At 53.8% G+C, this 26,462-nt stretch overlaps 1 protein-coding gene and 1 long non-coding RNA gene across 3 annotated transcripts; one reads left to right on the top strand and one right to left on the bottom strand.

The window, feature by feature from the left end:
- Window positions 1–7,867: 7,867 nt before the first annotated feature.
- Window positions 7,868–21,610, bottom strand: ANKK1 (ankyrin repeat and kinase domain containing 1). Of its 2 annotated transcripts, XR_009542520.1 has the most exons (9): window positions 21,357–21,610; window positions 14,949–15,243; window positions 13,401–13,552; window positions 13,100–13,149; window positions 12,322–12,477; window positions 11,501–11,619; window positions 10,827–10,863; window positions 8,592–9,930; window positions 7,868–8,169 (listed from the first exon to the last, which is right to left on the bottom strand). XR_009542520.1 is itself a non-coding variant. In XM_060160412.1 (8 exons), exons 1-8 carry the CDS (start codon window positions 21,536–21,538, stop codon window positions 8,717–8,719), a joined length of 2,205 nt encoding a protein of 734 aa, XP_060016395.1. In that variant the 5' UTR covers window positions 21,539–21,610; the 3' UTR covers window positions 7,868–8,716. The 2 variants fall into 2 exon arrangements, 1 of the variants encoding a protein (XP_060016395.1); XM_060160412.1 differs by having other exon boundaries at window positions 7,868–9,930.
- Window positions 21,611–21,686: 76 nt separating this feature from the next.
- On the top strand, window positions 21,687–26,259 carry LOC132526313 (uncharacterized). Its single transcript, XR_009542521.1, has 3 exons — window positions 21,687–21,830; window positions 23,117–23,196; window positions 25,906–26,259. It is a non-coding gene; the product is annotated as an uncharacterized LOC132526313 (long non-coding RNA).
- Window positions 26,260–26,462: the final 203 nt, after the last annotated feature.

The following is a 26,462-nucleotide window of genomic DNA, read 5'->3' as shown; positions in this document are numbered from 1 at the left end:
TAAATCAACCCAGTGAAGGAGGAATATTCTTACCACCTTGAGAATAACAGCGGTGACAACAAACAAGGTGCTGGCACCCACGGGCTCAGGCTCCGGGGAGCTGTCAGGGCATAATTTGCATGCTAAATACAATATTTTTAGCACCAAAGTTTGGAGCACTTAACTTGCCCTGAACACTTAATTATGGACTTTGATCTTCTCCCTGAACCTGAATGTAGCACGAAGCCCTGGGAGAGGCTCCTGTCCCCAGAATACCCGATTCCAGAAGGTGGGCAAAACAGGCTCCTGGTCTAGCTGGAACGGGGGGTCAATCACCCAGTGACCCCCTCCTGCAGAAGGCACCAGACCCCCAAGGGGGCTAGAACCCCCCCCCGAGACCTGTCAGCTCTGTTACCCACCCCATAGCCAAGGCGCGCATGTGCACGCGTGCACACACACACAGATACACGCACACACACACGCACACACATGCACACACACACTCAGTCTATGAATGATCTTGACCTGGATGGGAGCTTAAAAGCTCATCATTAGAAATCTCAGGAGGTCACATAGGTTTATTAGCTGTGGGAGTTGTAAGAGATGACGAAAGGATGGAGAGAGAAGAAGAGAAGAAGGGAGGGAGGGAGGGAGGGAGGGAGGGAGGGAAGGAGGGAGGGAAGGAAGGAAGGAGGGAAGGAAGGAAGGAAGGAAGGAGGGAGGGAGGGAGGGAGGAGGGAAGGCAGCCTGAAAGCAGTTTGGGAAGAGCACTGACAGGGAGCAGAGGGGAAGAGGGCAGGCAGGGGCGGGAGGCGGGGCAGGGAAAGTTGCCCACAGCTGTCATGAAGCTTCAAGTCTTTCTTCCAGACAGCAGATTGACAGCTGGAGTGGGCAGGGGGAGGGCTGGGCTCCCCCCTCTCCCCACTCGGTGCTTCAGGGGCAGAGGGATGGTGCGCGACCCAGGAACGCCAGGTGGAAGGGGGCGGCCCAGGCTCTGGCTGTCTCGCGAGAGGCCCTGACAGCGAGGGCAGTAGCAAGCCAGCGGCTGGGCAGGCTGCAGCTCCGATCTTTCTCTCCTCACTGCCTGTCCCTGTGCTTCTGCCTCTGTGCTCGTCTTTGTCTGTAGAATGCCTTTTAATCAAAGGATCACTGATCTGCCTTTACAGAAGGGGGAGTCTGCACCCCCCAGCCCCCTCTCCCAGAGCACAGCAAGGAAGCCCCACTTCAGGTGTGAGCCTTCCTGGTCAGGCACAGTGGAGCACTTTGCATCATCCTCTCAGGTGTCCGTTTGTGACTGCAGGTCTTCAAGCTTCAGGCCCTTATTCGTCCCCTAGTGGGTTCTGGAGAAGTCCCAGGTGGCGACGGGCTGGGGAGGTGTCCTGGGAATTGAGAAGGCAGCAGCGCAGGAATAACTGCATCACCTCATCCATGCATCTCACTCGGTGAATGTTTATTGAGTAACTGTTTATTGTGCTCCAGACCCTGAGCGAGGTGCCGGGAATGAACAGTGGAAAAGGGGGTCAACATCCCTGCCTTCGCAGGTTCACAATCCAGTGGACGCCGGGCGTTACCCACAATCACACGATAGTGGTAGAAGCTCCTGGCGGAGCCCCGGCTGGGTGTGGCGACCACTGCCACAGCACACGCTGCCCCGCCCCAGGGCGCTCTTAACCTAGATGATGAGGCTGAGTGGGAGACAGCAGCCCCGGCATGCCTTGGCCCGGAACAAGTAGGTAGGGACCTGGTGAGGGCAAGAAGTGTGACGGTAGAGGACTTCCTCAGTGGTGGGGCAGGAGGCCCCCCAGAGAAGCAAGCGCATAGCCTGCTGCCTGGTGGGCTCAGAACAGGGCAGTCAGTTGCCTGCACACAGGGACTTTGAGGACTGGCGCACCTTGGGGGCCTTTCTAGTGTGCTCACCTATCTGGGGATCTCTTCCCACACCACCCCTGTCCTGGGGACGTGTGGCCAGTGGCCCTGTGCCCCACTGCCTCTCTGCCCTCCCTGGTCCCAGGACCCAGGCTGTGTCCGTAACGTTGGCAACCATCTATGCTGCGTGGGCCTCGCCCCAAGTGCTGTCCTGTCCTCATAACCCCTGGGGGAGGAGAAGCGTTTCATACAGGGAAGGTGGTTGCCCAGGTCTTTGAACTCTGCATCTTTTATTATTCATCCTGCCCTTTCCCTGACCAGCCCCAGGTGAAGTTGCGAGAGGCTACTGTAGTCAGAAAAAAAATTTTTTAAAGGAGAGAGAAAAAGAAAAACCATTTGGGACCAGACTTTTAGGATGCGGCCCTTGGGGTGGCTATGAACAGCCTGATGGCCATTGGGGCTGCAAGAGTAAATGAGTAGGTGCTGGGGTGGGGAGGGCGCAGGTTAGGGGAAGCAGCTTTCAGTAGTGGGCGTCTCAGAAGTGGGAGGCCAGACTCTGTGCATCCATGCACCCGAAGTTCCTCTCCCGCCGACCAGGTGCCCCTGGCTCTGCTTCTGGGGGATCCAGGGAAGCAGGAAGCTGGCAGGAAGAGGGCAGACCTTCTTTGCAGAGGGAGATCCACTCTGGCTTTGTGGGGTGATCGGGGGCAGGGAGAAGGAGGTACCTGGTAGGAGCAGCTTCCCATTCCCTCTCCCATCCCACCTTTGCTACTTGGCAAATAAAGCAGGGTGAGAGCTGCTGGGCAGAACCCCTGGCGTGGAGGGCATCTGGAAAGGCCTTTTACGTGGTTGGAGCCATGCAGCTCCGAGTCCGCAGGAAATGCTGTGTGACCACCACACTTGCCTGCACTTTCTCCAGGCTTCACCCCGGCTCTGTCCTGAAACCTGGAGATGTGTGTGTGAGGCTGGAGAATGGGAGGCAGCCTCCCCAGAACCTCAGGGGCAGTGGGAGTCGGATGTCGCCGATGAAGCAGGGCGGGGGACAGAGGTGGCACCACCTGGGACATGGGAGAGGCAGGGGATTTTGTAGGAACAAAGCTACAACATGCAGAACTTCTGGGTTTTCCTGACCAGGCCCCACTCCAAACACTGTCCTGTTGGCCCCACGAGAATAGTCCGGCTCTGTGCTGCATCCGGGGCAGGGAAAAGATGGAGTGGGCAAGAGAGGGAGGAAATTGCCTGCAGGAGACATGTTCTGTGGTCTAGTTCTCCCCGCAGCAGGGACCTGACCCGGCCCTTCTCAGCCTCACGTACAAACCTCTTCTCCCCACCCTACACCCTACCCACTGTGCAGTTGCTGTCTTCATCCATTTGTCCTCTCTGTGCAGGCTGAGCCCTCTCGCTGCCTCTGCCCATTGGAACACCAGCCCTGGACCCTACCCTCTCCTGGTAGATGCAGACATGGCCACCTTGCTTTGCTGACATTGAACCCCCTGTCTGGCTCCTGGGGCCTCTCAGCTGTGTGTCAGTCGGCATGAGCCACTGGTGGGGCTTGCCCTGCCCTACAGCTGACCTGACACTACTTTAGGTGTGTCCCAAGAGGTCTCAGGGTCTCAGTCCACACCGAGGCACTGAAGAAGAACCGGCCCTTCCTCCCCTGAATAGGCTGGCAAAGCCGCTTCCAAGAGCACCCTTGCCAAAAGGCTGCAGGAGGCTAGGTCGTCTGTGCCTCCTTCCAAGAGAAAAATTCCTTTGACTTGGGAGAAACTGCAAGATACTGTGTTGAGTGCTTGCTAACAGCTTTGCCCTCTGGCCACAGGGCATCCGGGTCGATCATTACCACAAGCCAATGAGATAAGCATTATCTCCGTTAGACGAGGCAGCCAAGTCTAAGGAAGTCTTAGCAGCTGAGGGTCACACGCTAGTGGCTGGCCCAGCTTCAGAGCCTTTCCGATACCCAGCCCCCAACAGCTTCCCTCCTCATCTCAGCCCAGACGGGCAGCTGCCTCTCTCCCTTAAGTCACAGTGACAACCCCGCTGCCTGTATCCTATGCAGCAGGTACAGACGGAGGGCAGAGGGAGGACCGGGTCTAATGCAGAAAGAAGCCGATGCAGTGATGCGCTCACAACCAGGCGGGAACCTCACCGCAGGGGGTGTTGGGACAGAGTGACCATCTCCAGCTGGGCAGCCAGAGAAGGCTTCACATGCAGGGACAGGCAAGTCAGGTCTTGAAGAATAGGCAGGACCCTGACCCAGGAGCACAGCGGGGGGTGGGGGGCGGGTGGAGGGGGCCTGTGCTTGTGAGCAGGGTGCCAGGACCAGCTGTAGGACCAGAGGAACTCTGGCCTGGGGGCGCTGGAGCCCCTGCTGGAGGCCCGAACACGGCGGGAGTTGTGTTCTATGGGTGCTGGTGGGGGCAGGGAGGGAAGGAATGGTCTCGAACAGAGGACCAGAGCTGCCCTCCGCGTGTTCAGGGAGCCCTGGGGCCCCTCTGGTGCTCTGCCCGCTGGCTGCCCCCTCCTCCACTCCCGGCCACAGGCCCAGAGACCGGCCTCCTCTTCCGCCAGCCCCTGTCACTCTTTCCAGGAGCTCCACCCCGCAGGTCGGCTTCGGAGGGACACAGTCTCCCAGCCCCCTCATTTCCTTGATGCTTCTAGGGTGCCTTTTCAGTCCAAGGCGTTTTCCGCTGATCCCTGGGGGAACCCTTGGTGACTGCAGTGTGAGGTTACACAGGTGTCGGGACTCGGGGGCAGACGCCACTGGTTCCCAGAGCCGGCCTGCCTGCTGAGACGTCACAGAAGCCTCTTTGGACTTCCGTGCTGCACTTTAACTCCTGTTGCTACAGCTTGCCAACCTCCCTGTCCCTTCTGGTCTCCTGGCCTCACAACCAGGAGAAGCCCCCTGAGGGACGGCGCCTCCCAGCACAGAAGGCCTCCCAGGCAGAACAAACAGGGCCATCTGCATCTCTGGGGGCGGCCAGATAGGTGGCGCCTTCTCCCAGGGCCCTCCTTGGGGAGGGATGGATTGGCTTAAGCAGCAGCACTGAGAATACGGAAGGAGGCTCCTGTCTAGATAAAGGGTAGTGAGTGGGTGGCCAGGATAATGGTGAGAAAGGACAGAACCAGAACAATGGAGGAGAAGCAAAGTAAAGGGAGTCCCAGCGCCAGCCGGGGATGTGCGTGATCTAATTTCATCCCCTCAACGATACGCGTTACAAAGAGAGAGGCGGAGCTCAGTCTAGGTAAAGACCTCACCCCAGCTCTGCCAGACGACAAGGCCCTTCACAGGCAGGACCCCCTTCTCCACCACCTGTTTCCTTACCCTACACATGGCTGAGGGTCTTTGGAATAGGCGGTTCATTCCGATAGCACACTCCCTCTGCTCGGAGCTCACAGTTGACCCTCATGTTGAGTCCAAGCTCTGGAATCATGAATGGCGTCATGGTCTCCTAATGAAGTACCCGCCCTCCCCCGCCCCCGCTCTTCCGCTGTGCTGTCTGCACCCACAAACAGCTTGATTGCTCTTTCACATTCCGCAGTCTCCCGTGCCCCGGCCTCTCCCACCTAGTCCAGGTCTTGCCCCTCGTCTGCTATGCCCTTGTCCTCCTCTAACATTGCAGCTTCCGGAAAGCCCTTCCTGATGAACCCCACTCAGCTGGGTGACTGACTGGATGGGGGGAGATGGAGAGGAAGAGTGTAGACTGCGCTGTCTGTTCACCAGCCACCTGTAGCTGCTTAAATTTAACTTGTTGAAATTAAAAATTGGGTCCCTGGGCTTCCCTGGTGGAGCAGCGGTTGAGTCCGCCTGCCGTTGCAGGGGACGCGGGTTCGTGCCCCGTCCGGGAAGATCCCACATGCCGCGGAGCGGCTGGGCCCGTGAGCCATGGCCGCTGAGCCTGCGCGTCCGGAGCCTGCGCTCTGCAACGGGAGAGGCCACAGCGGTGAGAGGCCCGTGTGCCGCAAAAAAAAAAAAAAGCGTTCCTCAGTTGCATCAGCCACATTTGAAGTGCTCAGCAGCACATGGAGTTAATGGCAGATGTGGAAGGTTTCCGTCCTCCCAGAAAGTTCTGTTGGACAGTGCTGGTCCGGAAAGACTCCTGGGTTAGGAGTCCCCTCAGCTAAGAAGAACCAGGAGCAGGCTTGGGAGGGGACGGGGAGGTTCAGTTTGCGACACTGAGTTTAAGGGTCTATAGGATCTTCACGTGGAAACGTCCAGTAGGAAATTCGGGGTTCGCATCCTCGTCTACCCCAATCTCCCCTAAACAGGTTCGAAATTCAAGCGAGATCCTCTCCTTGGGAATTGCAAAGGCCTTACTAAAATCCAATTCTAAACCTCCCTAGGAAACCTCTAGAAGGCAGCTCTGTTGAAATGGGACTCAGGGTAGATGCTGTGTGTCTGTAGGGTCTGTGTCTGGCTAGGGATGGCTTGGGAAGGGAGAAGGTGGTGATGAAAAGCAATGATAGGGCTGTGTTGGCTGGAGCTGGCCTGAAATTGTGACCTCAGTTATCTCTTGGAGGAAGGGAGTAGAGAAAGCAGGGGTCTGAGGATCTCTGCTTAGACCCTGGGATCATCAGAGTTGAAATGAATCCTAGGCATGGTCCCATGTGCATCTCCATGGGACCTCTGCCATTTACAGGACCACAGGTGCAAGAAAAAAAATCATTTACCTTTTCTAACTGCATTCTTCAGTCTTCCCTCAAACTCTTCCCACCAGGATAAGCCAGACACCATTGTCCTTCCGTGGTTCACTCCTGACATTCGCACGAGTTGTTCCCAGCTCGCTTGGCTTTGAACATGCAGCCCCACGCCCCTTCTCTGGCTCGTGCAGAATCCTCGCCTTGGAGCTAGACTCAGACCTCAGGGTGTGAGGAGAAGCAACCAGCGCTGTGCCCTCTGCCTTTCCTTTTCCTGCGCCAGCCGTTCTAGGAGAGACAGAACTCCCAGGGGCTGGTGACTGTCTTCATGGCGATGCTAAGGGCCCAGCAAGAAACCACGGGACGCCCCCTGGTGGTGGTCCTCAGCCCTGCTGCTCTCCAGCTAATACCAGGATCCTGCCCTGGGGATTCTGGTTTAACTGGTCAAAGGTAGGGCCGGGTACTTTAAAAACCCTGCCTCATCTCACCCAGGAGATCCTGATGCACAGGCCTGATTTACAGCCTTTGTTCTAGGGCACAACCCCATTCAGAGCTGCTCTCAGGACTCTCTGTGGGGGCTGTAGTCTGTGGCTTGGTGAAGCGTCCATGAGGCTGGTACCACAGCCCAGAGACCACAGGATGGGAGACTGTGCCGCCAGCTCTGCTAGAACGGACTCGCACTCAGCATGTCCGTGGGGCGACAGGTGTCTTCTGCTCCGCCTCTCTTACCCCACGCCCACGTGACGCTGGTGACTGGTGGCCCCACACTCAGCCCATGAGGGTGACACTCAAAGGCAAGCCTGCGGGTTGGCTGGGGTTGGAGCTGGCCAGTGGCTGGGGCAGAAGATTCCTCTTCTCCGACAATTACACAATATCCTTGAGTTGGAGGGGCTGCTCCAGCAGTGTGAAGAGGGAGAGAGGAGACGTAGAGGACCCCTAGGGCACCTGCCCTGCTCCCACCTGCAGTCCCGCCCTGTCCCCTCCCCACGGTGGGCCAGCCCCGGCACAGCCAGAGAGGAGGGAGAAGCTGCTGGCCGCTGAGCCCAGAACTGGTCACACAAGGCTAGTCTGAGCAATCCCAGGCCTGCCGCACCCTGCCCTGCAACTCGCAGACCAGGCCAGGCCAGGTGATGGGGGCAGGACAGAGCTCCCTGAGCCGTTGCCGAGGAGGAAGTCCCTGCCCGGCAAGCTCCACACCAAGCCCAGACACCTCCCCTCCAGGTGGCATCACCACCGCCCCCCTCCCCACGTCTGCCCCCGCCTCCTCCCCAGCGGGAACTCACGCACGATCCTACACACACCGCACGGCACACGCGCACACGCACATGCCAGACCAGCCCCCACAGCCGGCCTGGCGCCCGGGTCAGTCCACCTCTGAGGCGGGGACTCAGGTCCACAGCTTTATGATAGATTTGAAACCGGCCACATAACTGGACACAGCAAAGGGTGAAGGGTGAGGCAGGGGGACCAGGGACCAAGCGTCCCATGTAGGATCACTCGTGGGCGGTTGGAGCAGACCCTTCCTTCCCCGCAGGAGATTGTACGGCAGACCTGGGCCCTGGGACCAGAGCCGCCAGGAAGGTGGTCGGTGCAGCAACAGGCTCCTGGCTGGGGCTGTCAACTGGAAGTGGAAAATCCCTCCGAACTTTCAGCTCCTGCCCTTGCACAGAGCACGGGTGTCTGGTTGTCCTGACCGCGCCCGGAGAAAGGGGCCAAGTCACACAGACGTGAGCTGGGAGGGAACACTTCCCTCTCCTCTGTGCCTCCCTCCTTCTTCAGAGAGAGTTCTAGGATGCCAGGGCCCCTGTGGACTCAGGGGCAAGTGGTTAAAGGTGGCAGGAACCTTGGGAATAAAGAGGGAACTCACTTCGGGGGCTTGGGTCCAGGTACAGGAGGAAGAGGCTGAGAGTTGGCTAGAGACACACGTGGAGGAAGGGCTGAAAGGAGATCTCTGAGCCGGGGGCCCCTTCCCCAGCTACAACCTCAGTGTTCCTCTCCCCATCCCTCCACCACCCAGGGGACCAGGTTCCCGTCTCCTCTCAAGGTGTAAGGGGCAGCTGGCAAGGACAGGGAAGGGGCCCTGCCAGAAGCCCAGCGTCACTTGCACCAACCTCTCTTCCTTACAGGTAAGGAGACTGCAGGTGGTCTAAACTTCCATCTGGGCTCCAGGCTCAGCCCCGGCCAGAATGGCCAGTGAGGGCTCCTTGCCCTCGAGGAAGGCGACAGTGCCCTGCTTTTAGCTCCAGAGAGCCAGCTGCAGGGGTGTGCAGCCTACCCCGTCCTGGGTGTCTAGCTGGGCACCGGCCTTGACTAGCACTCTGAGGATGGCCATGTTGCCCTTGAGGGCGGCCAGGTGGGCAGGCGTCCAGCCCACCTTGTTGCGGGCGTGGACATCTGCATGGTGCTCCAGGAGGTTGATGACGCTCAGGAAGGCCCCCCTCTGGACCGCCAGGTGGAGGGGCGTCCAGCCTGACTGCTCGGGAGCATTGGGGTCAGCCCCACACTGCAGCAGTGCGGACACCACCACCTCTGCCCCATGACGGGCGGCCAGGTGCAGGGGGGTCCAGTTCATGCCTCCGGGAGCCCCCACGTCTGCGTGGCTCTCAGCCAGCAGGTGGATGATCTCCAGGTGGCCCTTGTAGGCTGCTAGATGCAGGGGCGTCCAGCCCTGGTGGGTCGGCAGCTCGAGGCTGGCGCCGTACCTGAGCAGCATCTTGCCAACAAGGTGCTTGCCCCTGGCAGTGGCGATGTGCAGTGGGCTGTAGCCTCTCTGGTCAAGGGCATCAGCGGCCGCCCCACTCTTTAACAGGTGTTGGATGGCCCTCACTTTGCCTCGCTCCACCGCCAGGTGCAGCGGTGTCCTCAGGTTTCTCTGCCGAGCATCCAGCTTGGCCCCCTGGCCTGTTAGTAGCTTGACCAGGCTGACATGGCCAAAGTAGGCGGCGACGTGGAGAGGGGTCTTGCCCTCAGCCTCCTGCAGGTTGGGGTCAGCCTGACGGGATACCAGAAGCCGTGCCACATTCTCAAAGTTGTTCTGTACAGCCAGGTGGAGCGGGGTCCACCCCCCGTGCTCCTGGGCATCCACACGGGCCCCGTGGTCCAGGAGGAGGCGGGCAGTGCGGTCGTCCCCATTCTGGGCTGCGAAGTGCAGCGGGGCCCAGCCGTCCTCGTCCACCAGGTTGGCGTTGGCACCGTGCTTCAGGAGCAGGGCACAGAGGTCGGGGTGCTGGTCCTGGGTGGCGACGAGGAGGGGAGTGTAGCCGCAGGCCGTCTGGCAGTCCACGTCAACCTCCTGGGCCAGCAGAAGCCTCACCCGCTCCAGGCGGCCCTGAGCCACCAGGAAGTGGAGGGCAGTGACCTTGTTCTCACGGATGCGCAGCTGCTCATCACGCAGGACCAGGCTCTCGCCGTCTGAGAGAGTCAGGACCCACTTCAAGTAGTCTCCTGAGTCTGCTGGGAGGAAGGTGAGATTGAGAAGAGGACCTCTGACCTGTCCAGAGGTCATCTCCGCCATCCCCCCGCCTCCCGGAAGTACCAGCCAGGAACAAAGACATAGGAGTGAGGGCAACGTCTCTCCCGGCATCCCGGATCTCTATGCAGGCTCCACTGCCCTAGAGAACTGACTCTGGCAGCTCTTCCCGTAAGGATGAGGCAGAAAGAGGCCGGGGTGCAAATCCTGACTCTACCTCTTGGCATCACGTGTTCTCTGCCTCTTTGAGTTTCCAGCTCCTGATCCGTAAGGGGACACGAACAATGCCCAACCTCATGCTACCACTGGGAGGACAAATCATATCACGTAGGTAAGAACTCCCCCAGCAGTGCTTGGCACAAAGTAAATAAATACAAATTGGAGATAAATTTGCAGCTGAGCTCCGAGATCTGAACTCCTCCTGAGCCATTAAGGACCCACTTCCTCCTGCTCTACCCAGTGGTGTATTAGAATTAAAAGCAACAATTTCCAAAACAAAAAAAACAAACAAATGAAAATCACTGCTCAGCCCAAACCCCCAGAGATTCTGATTAAATTATTCTAGGGTGGCTCAGGCATCGTATACTTTTTCATTCCCCAAATAATTCTAATATGCAACCGTAGTTGAAAACCAGTGCTCCTCCCCGGCCAGGAAGGGAGGAGTCCGGCCTCAAAAGGACACAGACTTGAAGGGGAAGCAGAGCCAGGCCCCCGGGGGCATGTGCATTTCTGGAGCACAGGGCCGGGTGCCAGGAAAGGGAACCCGGACTCCTGATTTGTGACAGGCCTTGGGGGGAAGCGGGGACAGGATATGGTTTGAGTCCACTTTCTCCTCCGCTGTGGGTCCTCTGGTTCCAGCTGTGCACTCTGGACTCACCGCTGTCTGTTAGCTCCTGGCTGATCTCCTCACTGACCTGGGGAGGGAGAACCAGAAGACAGGGGGCGGATCAGAGGATCAGGGCAGTTCTGGCCTATGCCGGCCTCCACTCCTCCCTTCACCTGTCAGGACTCACATTCCACCCTGTCCTAGGAGACCCCCTCCTCTCTCATCCCTGCCACCAGCTGTGTCTAGGGGAAATCCCCGAGCAGAGGCGGCCCTGCCAGGAAGAGGTGGCCCAGGGCCTTGACTTCCCCTTGGGCCACAGGGAAGGCAGGGCGGCCCTGTGGGTTCAGCCTAGAGCCCCACGGAAGCCCACAGCTGGTTCCCAGGTGAGGGAAAGGACAGCAGAGCCAGGATGACGCTGACCCATAGGGGGTGAGAGCCTGGGAGAGCCAAGGTCTCCCTCTGCAGGACAGGCTCTGTTTAATGTCACGCATGTGAGGGATGGCACGTCCTTCTCAGAGGCTCTGAGCCACGGCTACCGCCAGCCCTTAGAGCATCTTCGAGCAACTTAAGAAAAGGTGTCCCCGAGTGGCTGCCCGGCTTGGCCAGCAGAGCGTGCACTGGCTCCGGTCCCCACCTGCCCCTCAGCCAGGCAGCCTCACGAGGAGGGACCTGTGCGTGCATCCTCAGCGCCTGCCGGAGACCAGGCCCGCCCCACACGCACTCACCTCCCGGGGCCGGCGCAGACATGCTGTGCAGGACACCTTCCTGGCCAGGGCCTCGCTCTCTGGGTCAGCCACAGGACTCTGGAGCAGGGACAGCAGCGTGTCTGTCTCCACTGCGATGTCTGCTCCAAAAAAAGCAAAAGAAAGTGACAGGCTGGGCTGCAGTTCTTCCCCCTTTTAAACACCCTAATATGTCCCACGTCCCCCCTCCCAAAACCCATCCCTGGGCTCAGGGGCATCCACACATGCGCACCAGAAGGCCGGCAAGCTAGGGTCCTGCCTTGGCTCAGTGGGGCCACGTTTGGCAAGTCCCTGGCCCTTTTGGAGGGTCAGACCTGTTCCATAAAGCATTGCTAAGATGCTCACGCTTACACACGTGCATACGTTTGCATAGTTCCTAAAGGAGTGGATGACTGCAAGACCCATCCCGCCTGTGATCTCATGGTCTGGGAACATTTTACCAATGAGGACGCTGCAGCCTGAGAGGACGCAGGCTAACTGGAGCCTCAGAAGCAACAGAGCCGGGCCCAGATGCCTTCCAGCAATGAAGGTTTTCTATTCTACCTCCCATAAGGTTACACATTAACCCAAAGAGACCAGACCACAGTCCTCAGCTGCCACCGCCCCTCTGCCATCCACACCCCCCACCCTCCCACCCCCTGCCAACACCGCACTGTGGTACAGAGTCTGCCCTAGTGCCACGCAGGGCCCTCCCTGCAGAGCTCTCAGGAGTGGCCCGGGGCTTCAACCACCGCTCCTGGCCCGTGGGCCCCCCCAGCCCCACCCATCTCCCTCATCCCTGTGTACATCAGGCTGATGAGAACCTGGAAAGCAGGGCCTCTTCTTGGGGTCCTGGTCCCAACAGCGCCTCATCAGGTCCACCATATGCTGGGCCTCCGCCGGCCACTCATCAGAGACAGGCTGCAGGGAGGGCCGCAGGCCTGCGGCCACTCGCACCATAATGGTCATCATGTTGAAGCCTGTGAGAGGGGGCCCAGGCTATGCGGGTACTGAGGCAGGGCCAGAGGGGCTGGCCAGGGGATGGGGGCTCTGAGGATCCCGACAGGGTGGTGCCCACAGCAGGGGCCCATAAATGCACAGTAAGTTAATACCTAGATTGCAGGCTGGCTTGAGGCTCAGATTGGAGCAGCTGGGTCTCTGGTCCAGCTCCAACCCCTCCCAGGCCGAGAGCGGCCATGGCCCCTCACTGCGGGCTTTTGCTGTCCAAAGATGGCAGGACTGACCAGCAGGCCTAGTTACAGGCTCTGATTTTGAACTTTGCTGGATTATCCAAATTACCTGACAATCTATTTGCCTGACACCTGGGTGGCAGGGTTGGGGGTGAGAGAAACAGGAAAGAACACTTTGAAGCAAAGGAACTAGAGGCAGAGAGTATGGCCTGGGCTGAGGGCTGCCCTTTCTTTCACCGTCATGTGAGCTCTAGAAAGTAGGGGGAGGAAGGAAGGAGGGTGAGAGGAGGGGAACCCTTAAAGAGCAATATGGTCCCCAAGAAAAACCTGCCGCCTGCCCCTGCCCCCACGAACCCCCAGCCTCCCAGTCCCTTCCGGGACCCCATCTGACGGTGCCGCTGTCGCGTGCTACCTGAATACGGTTTCTTCTGAGTGAGGATCTCCCAGATGACGATCCCGAAGCTGCAGATGGGGGAAAGCGCCCCCTGAGTGGCGTCTCGGACATCCAGCAGGGGGGCCCCATGGACCACACAAACCTAGGCAATGCCTCTCCAGCCAGAATCCCCCCCGCATCCCTCCTCCTCCCACGTGGGCAGGGAGGGGCCAGGCCTCATCCTTGCCCTGCCCTGCCCTTTGGGCCTTGGGGTCCAGGCAGGGCGTTGACAACAAGCTACGCCCTGGGTATGTGGCCTGGAGCCCAGCCTCCATCTCACCTGTACACATCGTATTTGGGACCTGGACCCTTGTTGCTCTCCAGGAACATCTCAGGGGGGATGTAGCTGAGGGTGCCCTGCAGAGCTGACCTCTTGAGGTACTGCATCCGGGCCGACTGTTCCATCCACTTGGACAGGCCGAAGTCTGAAACCTGGGAGGAAGCCCGGATGGGGATGGGGGGAAATACAGTCTTGCCTCTAGAAAACTGCCTGAGTTTCTCATCCCTCCCACTATCTTCACTGCCACTGTAGTGTAGCCGCTGAGACCATAAGCTCTCTCCCAGCACTGCCATGTACCACAGGATGACCTTGAACAAGTTACTTATTTTCTCAGAACCTCCAGTTCCTCATCTATAAAAGGGAAACAAGATAAGTACTTAACTCACAGTGCTATCATGAGGATTAAATAAGGAAATATACAAAAGGCACTTAGAACAGTGCCCGGCACATGGTAAGTACTTGGAAGGTGTGGCCATTACCCCAAGGGACTGTGGATAAAGTGGCGTCTTCGGTGAGCTTCTGTTCATCCCACTTTCACGGGCCCTGAAGCATTGACACCATGTATATTTATCTCTGACTTTGCTTCCATCCATTGATTCATTCATACATCAATAAAGTGACAATTCACTGAGTGCCAACTAGGCTGGATACTGAGGGTCAGGCAGCAGATAAGAATGATGAAACCCTCGTGCCCATTACTCTCCTAAGTGCTTATTCAAATAGGGGGTATAGTCGCTAATGAAATAGTTTCACAAATGACTATATACTTACAATTGGGGTTAGCAGTATAAAAAGAGAGGTACGGTGAGGGTATATAACAGGGGCCCACGGGGGTGGATCAGGGAAAACCTCCCTGAGGAGGTGCTGTTTAAGCTGAGACCTGAAAGATGTGTAGGCCTTTGCTGGATAAAGAGGGAGTGGGGGAACACTGTTCCTGGCAGTGGAAACAGCATGTGCAAAGGTCCTGGGGCAGAAATGAAAGCGGGGCGTGTTTTAGGAACTGAAAAAATGGCCATCATGACCTTTCTTAAGAACATCTCATGTACACACATTCTCACTTGAAGCAAAGAATGGGATAGAGATTATTCTACCCACATTAGAAATGGAAGACTGGCATTCAAAGAGGGGTTTTGCAGACGTCCTGATACCCAGTTTCATGCACCAAATTTCATTGTGCATCTATCTGTTTAGGTGTGATCCCTGCCTTCGGCATTTATCCATGAAGGGAGCTGCTTAAAACTCTTGACAGGGGACTTCCCTGGTGGTCCAGTGGCTAAGACTCCACACTTCCAATGCGATCCCTGGTCAGGGAACTAGATCCCACATGCATGCTGCAACTAAAAAGCTCCTGCATGCCGCAACTAAAGATCCCGTATGCTGCAACTAAAGGTCCCACATGCCGCAACGAAGACCTGGTGCAGCCAAATAAATAAATATTAAAAACAACAAGAACAACAACAAAAACTCTTGACAGGCAGTAAATAATCCTGTTCATCTGGAGAAGGCTCTGGAGTGAAAGGGGGCAGAGAGGTTCACTAGGGTCCTTACCTTGACATGCATGTGGCTGTCCAGGAGGATGTTGCCTGGCTTGAGGTCCAGGTGGAGAAGTGGTGGGTTCATGCTGTGGAGGAAGTTCATGGCCAAGCCGGTCTCATGGATGATGCGGAACTTGAGCTGCCAGCAGAGGCTGTGAGTGGGCAGCATCTTCTCCAGGGAGCCGTTGGCCATGAACTCCATCACAACACCCAGGGGCTGCTCGCATACCCCGTAGATGGACACGATGTACTGAAACTTGATCTTCTCCATCTTGGTTGCTTCTTCAATGAGGCAATTCACATCAGAGCTATGGAGGGACAGGAGCGAGAGACGGAAGGAGCTGACCCTTTAATTACAAGAGCAACTAGCAGGACACACAAACTAGACTTGATACCAGGCTGTGCAGACCCAGAGATGCCTTGGGAGCTTGCAAGGTAATGGAGGGGGAAAGAGAGACACGAGATGATGCCCAGTGGATGCACAGATTAGGGCCCAGATGCAACAAGACAGGAAGTAAAGGGGTCTGCAAATGCAGGAGCCAGCCCATTCTACAGAGGTGGCCACAAAAAGCCCGCCATTTATTCTGGCCACTTCTATACGTCTACCTCCCCTAGGAGATCGCAAGCTCGTGGAGGACCAAAATTATGCCTCCTGCTTCTCTCTTAAAATATGATTTATTGAGGAACCACCTCACAATGGTCAGAATGGCCATCATTAAAAAGTCTACAGGGCTTCCCTGGTGGCGCAGTGGTTGGGGGTCCGCCTGCCGATGCGGGGGACGCGGGTTCGTGACCCGGTCCGGGAGGATCCCGCATGCCGCGGAGTGGCTGGGCCCGTGAGCCGTGGCCGCTGGGCCTGCGCGTCCGGACCCTGTGCTCTGCGACGGGGGAGGCCGCAGCGGTGAGAGGCCCGCGTACCGCGGAAAAAAAAAAAAAAAAAAAAGTCTACAAATAACAAATCCTGGAGAGGATGTGGAGAAAAGGGAACACTCCTACACTTTTGGTGGGAATGTAAATTAGTGCAGCCACTATGGAAAACAGAAAACTAAAAATAGAGCTACCGTGTGATCCAGCAATCCCACTCCTCGGCATATATCCAGACAAAACTGTAACTCAAAAAGATACATGTACCCCTATGTTCATAGCAGCACTATTCACAATAGTCAAGACATGGAAACAACCTAAATGCCCATCGACAGATGAGTGGATAAAGAAGATATGGAACATATATGCAATGGAATACTACTCAGCCATAAAAAATGAAATAATGCCACATGTGTAGCAACATGGATACAACTAGAGATTATCATACTAAATGAAGTAAGTCAGAAAGAGAAAGACAAATACCATATGATATCATTTATATGTGGAATCTAAAATATGACACAAATGAACCTATCTATGAAACAGAATCAAGGACACAGATAACAGACTGGCGATTGCCAAGGGGCAGGGAGTTGGGGGAGGGATGGAGTGGGAGGTGGGGTTAGCAGATGTAAGCTTTTATATAGAGAACAGATAAACAACAAGATCCTACTGTATAGCACAGAGAACTGTATTCAATATCCTATGATAAACCATAATGGAAAAGAATATTAAAAAAAATGTATATATATATATATATGTATAACTGAATCACTTTGCTGTACAGCAGAAATTAACACAACATTGTACATCAACTATATCTCAATAAAAAATATTGAAAAAATATATCATTTATTGACTTTTTGATGGTGAAAGTAATATATATACCTGTAGAACATCTAGGGAATAGAAAAGAAAATTAGGGAATTCCCTGGCGGTCCAGTGGTTAGGACTCAGTGCTTTCACTGTGGGGCCTGGGTTCAATCCCTAGTCGGGGAACTAAGATCCTGCAAGCCTCATGGCACAGCCAAAAAATAATAATAAAAATAGTAATAATAATTAAATCATCAGTAACCCAACCCTCTAGAGTTGGCCTCTGTTCATAATTTAGCGTATCCTTTTACAATACATTTCAAGGAACCTCTCTCCTTTTCTCCCTCCCTGTCACTCCTTTCTCCTCCACTCCCTCTTGCCATCACATAGTGTGGGCTGTTCTGCGATCTGCTTTTCCCTGTTGGTGTAGCGGAGCACTTCCTGCATCGTTATTCTCTCAAAGCAAGCTCGGTAATGGCTGCATGGGATTCCATTCTGGAGATGAAGTATAAGTTTTCATCTTGGTACTCCCCACAGCACATGGCCACGTACAGCACAAGGCATCTTTGTTGAACTGAACAGAAGTCAATACTTAAAGGAAAGCCTTACAAAATAAGCATTTGCAAACTTTTCACTCTTTTCACTGTACGTGCCACAAAACAGCAAATATGCAAATTGTTGTAAATTGTTCTGGGATTGCGGGGATGAAGATTAAGGAGAAATGACATCTTTAAAAAGCAGAGTATTTGCAAAGCTGCACTGGCACTGCAGTCAGAGGCTGCTGGAAATGTGCTCACAGGGCCTCCCTGGGAAGCCAGCCAGAGACTCCTCTGCTCCAGGGAAACGCACCTGCTCTCCCTCGCATCTGGACAGGTTGGCTAGTCCTGGTTTCTACCGTTCTTGTCTTTACTGCTCTACTGTTCAAGGACTCTCCCCTCAAACCTCTGCAATATTTTTTCTTTTATCTGTCTCCTCTTGTACTTTTGAAATCACAAGAACTGAGAAGACACCTGTCATGAAGTGGAAAAAGCAAGGGATCTGGGATCGCGTTGTCCTGCTTTCGAATCCCAATTTCACCTTATTCTCTGTATGACCTTGAACAAGCAAACTCTCTGGGCCTCAGTTTCTTAACTGTAAAATGGGAACAACAGTAACTTGCACAACTCCCCTGGACACCCCGACTTCTTGAAAGTGTTTGCTACACCTGTTGTCTTTCTCTTTTCTTCATCTCCCCCCATCCCCTTTCATCTGGTTTCTGGTCTTAATACCTCACTGACAGGCTGTTGCTAATCACCGATGACCCCCATGTTGCTGGAGCCTACAAGCAATTTTCTCGTTCTCAGTGTAGGGTCAGTGCCTACTTTGCGGGCTCCTATTGTGTGACCTGATCATTAGGCCCAGTCCCAGGCCCTCTTCTTTCCTCTTCTCATTCCGTACTCTGTCTCTAGGCAATCTCAGCATCTCCAACTGGGTATTCAACACTTTACGTGTCTAAAGCTGAACTCTTGATTCTCCCCTCAAACCCGCTCCCCCCTCAGCCTTCTCCATCTCAGTGAACGGGGCCTCCATCCCTCTAGCCCTCAAAGATCTTGCTTATCCTGGACTCCTCTCTTCCTCTCCTTCCCACAAGCTGCCCCTCAGCACATTCCGTCAGCTCTACCTTCAAAATATAGCAAGAATCTGACCACTGGTGACCACCTCTATGCATTGGCATCTTGGCCCAAGCCTCCTAACTGGTGCCTTTGCTTCTCTCTCTTCCCCTCCACCAGCAGCCAGAGTGGTACTTTTAAAATGTCAGTCAGAGCATGTCACTGCTCTGCTCAGGACTGTCCAGTGGCTCTCTTCTCATGCAGAATAAAAGTTAAAGTTCTTACAATGGCCTACAAAGCCCTCTATGACCTGCCCCACCATGTCAAGCTTGTTCCCTCCTCAGGACCTTTTGCATTTGCTCGTCCCTCTGCCTAGAACACTAAGAGAGCCTGAGAGAGCCACATGGTTTGCTCTTTCTTTGCTTCAAATCTCTATTCTCAAATAGTACTTAATTAGGAAGGATTTCAAGCCTATAGAAAATAGCAACCCTGCTCCATCAATCCTTATCCCCCCAGAAGAGAATGAAGGAGGAGAAGATGCCCACAGGAAGAGGAGAAAAACAGTGAGAAGGGAGAGTCTGATGGTGAACAGGAAGATGCAGAAGGGGAAGGGGATGAACTGAAAGGAGGGGAAAATTTGGATGTGACGGAGAAGGTGATAAATGAAGAAAATGAGGAGGATGAAGGGGAGGGAAGAAACTAGGAAAGCTGAAGGAAAGACTCCAAACAACCTGCACAAAAACCCTACCTTGCTTTATCTGTTCTTGAGTTCCGTATTGGCTGGACTGCTCAAATGGAGTTGGTAGCTTTTCTTTTAAGGTAGCTGTGATACAAACCCTAGGACACCCACCCACGCAAAGAACCAAAGAAGAGTTCCTGTGACATTCTGCCTTCACCCATTTAGTCCCTCTCAGAAATCTACCACCAAGCATTATAACAAATTTATAGGCGACGACAAAATTATAAGCATTGTCAGAGTTTCGTGTAAGACCCTTGTGGTAGGGCGGAGAGCTGCGATTGGTAAGTCAGCCATGTGTGGCTACCACTTACACTGAGACTGTAACAGCATTTTTCCTTTCTGTACAGCAAAGAAGCTTGGTAAATAAAATCTTAACATTTTGGGCAAAAAAGCCCACAAATTACTATTTATTGGAAGATCAAAATTTTTTTTTGGAAAATCAGACTACTCAACTCTCCTTAGGTATTTTAATCAAAGAAAATGTCAGGTGGTTTGTAAGGGATATAGATAAAAATATTTGTTTGTTTGTTAGTTTTCTGTCTTCCTTCATTAGATTATAAACTCCACCAGGGCAGAGACTTTGTTTTGTTCACTTAGTGCTTAGAATGAGCGAACGTCATCTACGTCCTAGCTTCAAATACACCTATAACAAGTGATTCACAAATTTTAATACTGTCAGCTCACAGCTTTACTCTGGAGTCTACTTGACAGTTCTTCTTGGTTGTTTAAAGGCACCTTAAACTCAACATGGAAAGCTTTCCTCTCTTCACCCACTTAACTCAGACTCATCTTTCATGTTTCAGCTCAAGTGTATCTTCCTCAGAGAAGCCTTTTCTGATCTCAAACTCCAACAATAAGCCTTCATGGAACCACAACTCTCTCCTTTCTTACACCTCTCACAGCAGCACGCTTACATTTACACGTGGGGTTATCTGATTAATGTCTTTTCTCTCCTATCTGCAAGCTCCAGGAGAATATATAGAGGGCTATATCTGTGGCATTCATCATGATATCTCAGGGTCCAGCACAGAGCCTGGCACATAGTAGGTGAGCAATAAACATTCATCAGGAGGACAAATGAATGAGATGATGGAAGGAGGATTCAGTGAAGTCATACTCATGAAACTCCTCGTATATCACTCCACACGTGGCAGGCATTGATTACCGTAAATCCCTTAGCCCTTTCCACCCAAGGATTCCTGGAATTGGGAAGGGAATTGAGATGGGAGTTACTGTCAATGTCTCATGAGTAGTCTTGTCAATGCTTCAAAGGCTGTAAATGATTTGAATAGATCCTAGAATAACCTGACTCTACTCCCAAGCCAGGATGTTGAGGGAGGAAGGTGGGTGAGTCTGGGGCTATCTCACTTTGCCCTTATTCATTAAGCAGGTGGGCGTCTGGGAGTGAGAGAAGGGACTTGGGTGTGTGGGACCGGAGGCTGTGTCTTGGGAGCTTGCATAGTGACCACAGAGAATGACCAGGAAAGATGCCAATAGGAGTTGCTCCCTGCACCCCCAAGGCGCTCTAGGTGATGTCCCAGGAGGCTTGGGAGGAGGACATGGTCATCATCTCAGACTTCACATCCCAGAATCTCCATGGCTGCACGAGGGGCGAGGGCACAGCCAGTACCAGCAAAGATGGGTTGAAGCAATGGGAAGGCAGAGATGGGTGGAAGCAATAGGAAAGAGGTAGTAAGAGTGAAAAGGAGGCCTGCCAGGGAGTGGTCATAGTACATATAATGGGACCTGGACCTGGGAGAAGCCAGAGACAAAAACAAGGACGGAGACAGCAGCATTCCAGGATTGACCTGCTGGCAGTGCCGGTGTGAGGGCTGGACAGGCTCTCAGGCCAGCAGGCTGGGCAGCCTCCACCACCACCCCCTGCAAGCCCCCATCAGCCTGCACGGGCTGGGCTGGGACCACACCAGACAAGAGTTGCCCCTGGTGTGGAACCTGTGATTCCCCCCAGGTCACTGAGCATCACTGAGCCAAGTGCCACAGGCTCTGAGCAAGCCCAGCCCTGCCTGCGCTGCGAGTTAGGGGGTGGGTAGGAGGGTGGCAGAGGGTCATCCAGAGCAGTCATCACCGAGCCGACACCTGGAAGGAAGGTGAGGCTGGAAAGAAGCAGGCGGGACCAGTTTGGGAGGTTGAATGGAACAAAGGCGTATTTGGAGGGTAGTTCCTGCTCACCTTTGACCTCTGTGGATTTCACACATAGGTTTGATTCCACAAACAGAGCCAAGTTTATTTCAGAGCCAGAAACAGACAGGGCTGTGCCTGGGGAGCTCAGGCCACAGGACAGAGTTTAGGAAAGTGGAGAGAACAGTCCTCAGCCTCAACCCGGCCGCCCCTCCCTCGGGAGCTCCCCGGGCCTCGGGTTTCCCTCCGCAAAAGGAGGGGGTAGGCAGGCGGGTACCTGATGCTGTCAGGCTGGAGGCAGCGGGAGCACTTGATGGCGTACTCGGTCCGCCAGCGCTTGTGCCGCGCCTGGAACACCTGGCTGAAGCCGCCGCTCGCCACCGGGCGCCAGGTGCCCTCGAAGTCGTCGCGGGTGAAGACGGGGAGGCCGCCCAGCCGCTGCTCCACGCCCGCGGCCATGGGGTCGGCACGGCCCGGGCCCTCCAAGCCCCGCGCGCTCCTGGCCGGCCGGGCTGCACCCTCCGCTTCCTGCGAGGCAGGTTCCAGGAGGGTGGGGTTGCGAGCGGGGAGGAACTGGTTCAGCCCTGCGAGGGCGGGGAAAGCCAGCCTGAGCCCTGAGGCCGCGGGCAGCGATGGGGGCGCGGACCGGAAAGAGGGTTCGTCTCTGCGCAGCACCCCAAAAGACTCTGCCCCGCCCCAGTATCCTTCCTCAGTCTCGGCCTGTGATTGTGTCCCCTCGGCTTGATCCTGGGTAGGTGCTGGGAGTGGAAGGTGTCCTGAAATTAGAAACAGGAGTCTGGCCAGAGCAGTTGGCCCCCTTTGATTTGGACCTAACTCTACGCGGAAGTAGATTCATTTATTCATTCAACTTGTAAGTCCTGAGGCTTTATAAAAGGTTCAGGGCTCTGCCAGGGGTCTCCATTGTAGAGCTAGGGGCCTGGAACCCACGCCTCCACAGCAAGTCTGGAGTAAAGCGTTGTAATGCGGATTTTCTGGCCTGGATCAGTTGGCTCGGCTGACTTAGCGCTTCCTTTGTTGTTGACGGCTTTTTTGTTTCTTTCCCAGTCAGTCTCTGCATGCAAAAGGTCACCAAGGAGGGGTCAGCAGGACCCATGGGGTGAGAGGCGGAGCTCCCCTTCTTGGCACTGCTTTTGGCCCCAACCTGAGAGGGATGAGTGCTGGGTCTGGGGTTGACCATGGGGGAGGTGAACTCCTTAGCCCAGTTACTGGGGTGGCTTGTTGCCAGGGGCCAGAGATGAGGCTCAGGGAGCAGCTGGAGCATGACTGGGGCAGCCTGGGAGGAGACGAACACAGAGCAGGGTGGGGCTGTGGAGGAATCTCGTCAAGGGCTCAGTGCGGAGACTTGGGGCAGGAGGGGAGAAGATGCACCTGCAGAGGCAAACGTGGCTTCTGGACAGATGTGAAGCTGTCCTGGTGGGTAAAGTTAGCCAATGGCAGAGGGAAGGGAGGTGTCCTGCGGAAGCACATCTGGGTGGCCTCCCCTTCCTTTCTCCGAACTCCCTACTTCCTTCCTCTTTCCTGGCATCCACTGTGGGAGGTCCCTTGGTCCTTGTCTGGGGATACAAGTGAGGATACAGGAAAGCTTCCTGGTGCTGAACCTGGGCGGGGCGCGAGGTATCTCTGGGTTTTGGGTCCATGGACTTGCCCTCTCACCTGAGAGACCCCCCAGAACAGAGAAAATTATAAGTGCTTGAACAGGTGGCTTTCCCAGGGCCATTCCAGGGCAGGTGCTGCTAAAGGAACTGTCACAGAGCAGTGGAGGGTAGGTCACTTCTCACCTGCAGCTGGGCAGGTGATCCAAAGTCCACAGGGAACCCCCAGGTGACCATCCTCAAGTTTGAGGAGCCTGCCTACCAGAGGAGGACATGCCTTGCCTTTGGCCCTAACCTGTAGAGCCCTATATCCTGACTCCTGCCAGACTCCTGGGGAGCAGCATGGCCATGATAGGTGAGCAGGGACCCCACGTGGGAGTTGGGGCACTTGCGCTTCCCATAACAATTTACCCGCCTTCCCCAGGATGAATTCTGGTGGGCAGAGTGAAAACTGAAGATTGGCCCGGAGACAGTGCCACTATTGAGCTTTAACTTTGTTCCAAGGTCAGTAGTTCCTTTACCTGCTGTACAAACTTTATAGATATGATCTTGTTTAAATCCACAACAACAGCATGAGGTTAATATCTCCCCATTTGTGAGGGATGGGGGGACCAGGCTTGAAGACAGTAAGTAGTGAATGGCCACATAACTAGTAAGTGGGAGTTGAGATTCAAATCCAGGTCTGTTTGGTCCCTGTGGAAAGGGTTGGGCATAACAGGAGCCTTTAAAAGATATGGGGGGAAAGGAGGGAAGGGGGTCATGCTCCCTGGAAGAGGGTGGAGGCGATGGAAACTGTTCCAGAGCAGGAGACATACCCCCAAAGACAATGTCAGAGGGAGGCCCTGGCTTGCTTTGGTTGGAGCAAGACAGGGCCCGACAGAACTTACTGCCCCTGGAGCAGCCCTGCCTACTCCCGACAAGTCTCAGACCCTCCCCCGGGGAAGCTTGGAAGATGACAGAGGATATTATTGTCAAGGAGATCAGGAGACCAAGGAGAATGCTTCTCAGCTTCTGCGGGGTGGGTGAGCATGGAGATTGGGAAGGTGGCCCATGGGACCCAAGGAAGGTTGACTCTGATCTCTGACCCTCAACACGATCTATCTAGGCCACTGGGGGAAACACCAGGGTCAAATGGCCTGAATCCATCAAGGAAATTCCCCTTGGACCAGTTACACTTGAAGTGGCTCTCTAGGGAGAGCAAGAAACCAGAATCTGCCATTGGCCCTCTGCAGAGACCATCACGGGAGTGCTGGGGAATCATCCCTGTGGGAGGAGATACCCAGGGCTCAAGGCAGGTGTCAGAATCCCGAATAAAACTCTTCTTCATTTCTTTACAGCGTGGGTGGAAGGACACAAAGGACCTGGCATGTGTTACTGTTGACCTATCTGTTGAAACAGCCAAGCTGAGGGATCAGGCACCTCCGAGGCTTTTGAAGCATCTGGCAAGATAGAGATGCGCATGTACCTGTAACTACAAAATAGATACATACCTGTAGCTGGGCTCTCTAAAGAGGGCCAGGACAAAAGCCTGGTAGTCTTTGGAAAAACTCTGAGAGAAGTAAGGGGAGGGGCTCTTTCTGAATGTAAAGTCACAGAGGCAAAGAGTTCCTGGATCCCTCATTAATAGGTAGGGTGATACTTAGGGATCTGGGAAAGAACAACGACAATCTATAGACTGTTGATTTTTTCCCCCAGTGGTCTGAATGCAGAAGTTACTAGGTCCTGCCTGCCTAGGAAGTCCACAGCCAGTGGGTGGAGAGCGGAGAGCTGGAGAGGAAAGCTCCGCATTCACTGCCCTCCTACCCATGAACGGGGATGGGTGCGATGAATGGAAATGAACTACTAGGGTAGTCTGACCATGATCCAGTCCCACCAGAAAGAGCAAGAAACATGTTCTAACCATAGGAATTTTGCTCCAAGATGCTCCGAGTCCTTCCTGTTGGCTCTATCAATATATTTTACTTTGGCAGATCAGGGATGAAAATTTTCTGGACTCAGAATTATTAAATGAATTTTGGTGTCTGATTGTTCTGGGGGAGGGCCTGCCACCCCCAGACCAGTGAGTTGGTAGTGCAGCTCTGCAGTACTTTGAAAGATGCTGAAATCCAGTATGAGCCTTTCCCCAGACCAGAATGACAAGCTCTTTGCATACAGGGAAGTTCCCCAACCTGTCCCCATTCTCCACCCTGCAAACATGTCACAGGACACCTGGATGAGTTGTGGCATGCTCCAATGTCTGGTAGCCCATGAACCGAGGTGAGGGCAAGGTTAGTCAAGATGAAGGAATGTGTTCAAGAAACCGGGACACCTGCCCAGGAAGGAAGGCTCTCCCAGAAAGAAAGGGAAGGAATGAGGCGGTGGCAGCAGGCCTTAACTGCAAGAGCATGTGAGTCAGGTAGACCTGCTTTCAAACCATGGCTTTTTTCCTACCACCTGTCAGCAGTCGGGCCTTGGTCACATTACCAAATCTCTCTAGGTTCCTCCATCTGTGAAATGGGATGATAATATAATACAATACTCATTTCAGATGGTTGCTGAAAGGATTAACCTTTTAAAAATATACCTAAAAGGACACCCATAGGCAAAAACATGAACCAACCTCAACCTCACATTATCAAAAAATTATCTCAAAATGGATCATTGACTTAAATGTAAAACTTTTAGAAAAAAGAATAGGTGAAACTATTCTGAACCTAGGGTTAGGCAAAAAGTTCTTAGGCTTAACACCAAAAGCAGAACCCACAAAAGGAAGAGTTGAGGAATTGAACTTACTCAAAATTAAAAAGTTTCAGAGTGTGAAAGATCCTGGGATGAGGATGAAATGTCAAACTGCAGATGAAGAGAAAATATTTGCAAAGCAAATACTCTAGATATCTAAGGAACCCTCCAAATGCAACAGTAAAAACAAACAAACAAAAAAGCTATCCCATTAGAAAATGGAGAAAAGACATGAACAGACATTTCAATGAAGAGGATATACAGATGGTGTGATAGGGAAGAACAAACCAGACTCCATATTAGGTCTGTTTCTTTTACTGTAATGTTTGTATTCTATTGCTTTTGCTTCAAGTTTAGAATGTTGCCTGTAGACTGAAATATACAGGATAGCCCATTCTCAAGTCTCTGACGTTTAAGGGTATAACACTTTTCCATTCAAATAGAGATAAAAAGTGCAGAACAGAGAATAACATTTGTCTTGTTGGATGTTTACAGGAACATTGTGACCTGACCTAGGTGGACAGCTGCAAGAACAAAGGATTCCTACACCAAGAAGTGTGCAACAAACAACCATGCCCCTCCCTCATCTGGCCTTTAAAAATGCTTTGCTGACTATTTACAATAGCCAGGACATGGAAGCAACCTAAGTGTCCATCGACAGATGAATGGATAAAGAAGATGTGGCACATATGTACAATGCAATATTACTCAGCCATAAAAAAAAACGAAATTGAGTTATTTGTAGTGAGGTGGATGGACCTAGAGTCCGTCATACAGAATGAAGAAAAACAAATACCGTATGCTAACACATATATATGGAATCTAAAAAAAAAAAAAAAAAAGGTTCTGAAGAACCTAGGGGCAGGGGCAGGACAGGAATAAAGATGCAGATGTAGAGAATGGACTTGAGGACACAGGGAGGGGGAAGGGTAAGTGAGAGAGTGGCATGGACATATATACACTACCAAATGTAAAATAGCTAATGGGAAGCAGCTGCATAGCACAGGGAGATCAGCTCGATGCTTTGTGACCACCTAGAGGGGTGGGATAGG

This window comes from Lagenorhynchus albirostris, chromosome 9, assembly GCF_949774975.1.
Source record: "Lagenorhynchus albirostris chromosome 9, mLagAlb1.1, whole genome shotgun sequence".
NCBI classification, from domain to species: Eukaryota; Metazoa; Chordata; class Mammalia; order Artiodactyla; family Delphinidae; genus Lagenorhynchus; species Lagenorhynchus albirostris.
Note: the sequence above shows the minus strand (reverse complement) of the source record. Positions and strands in the feature narration are given on the sequence as shown.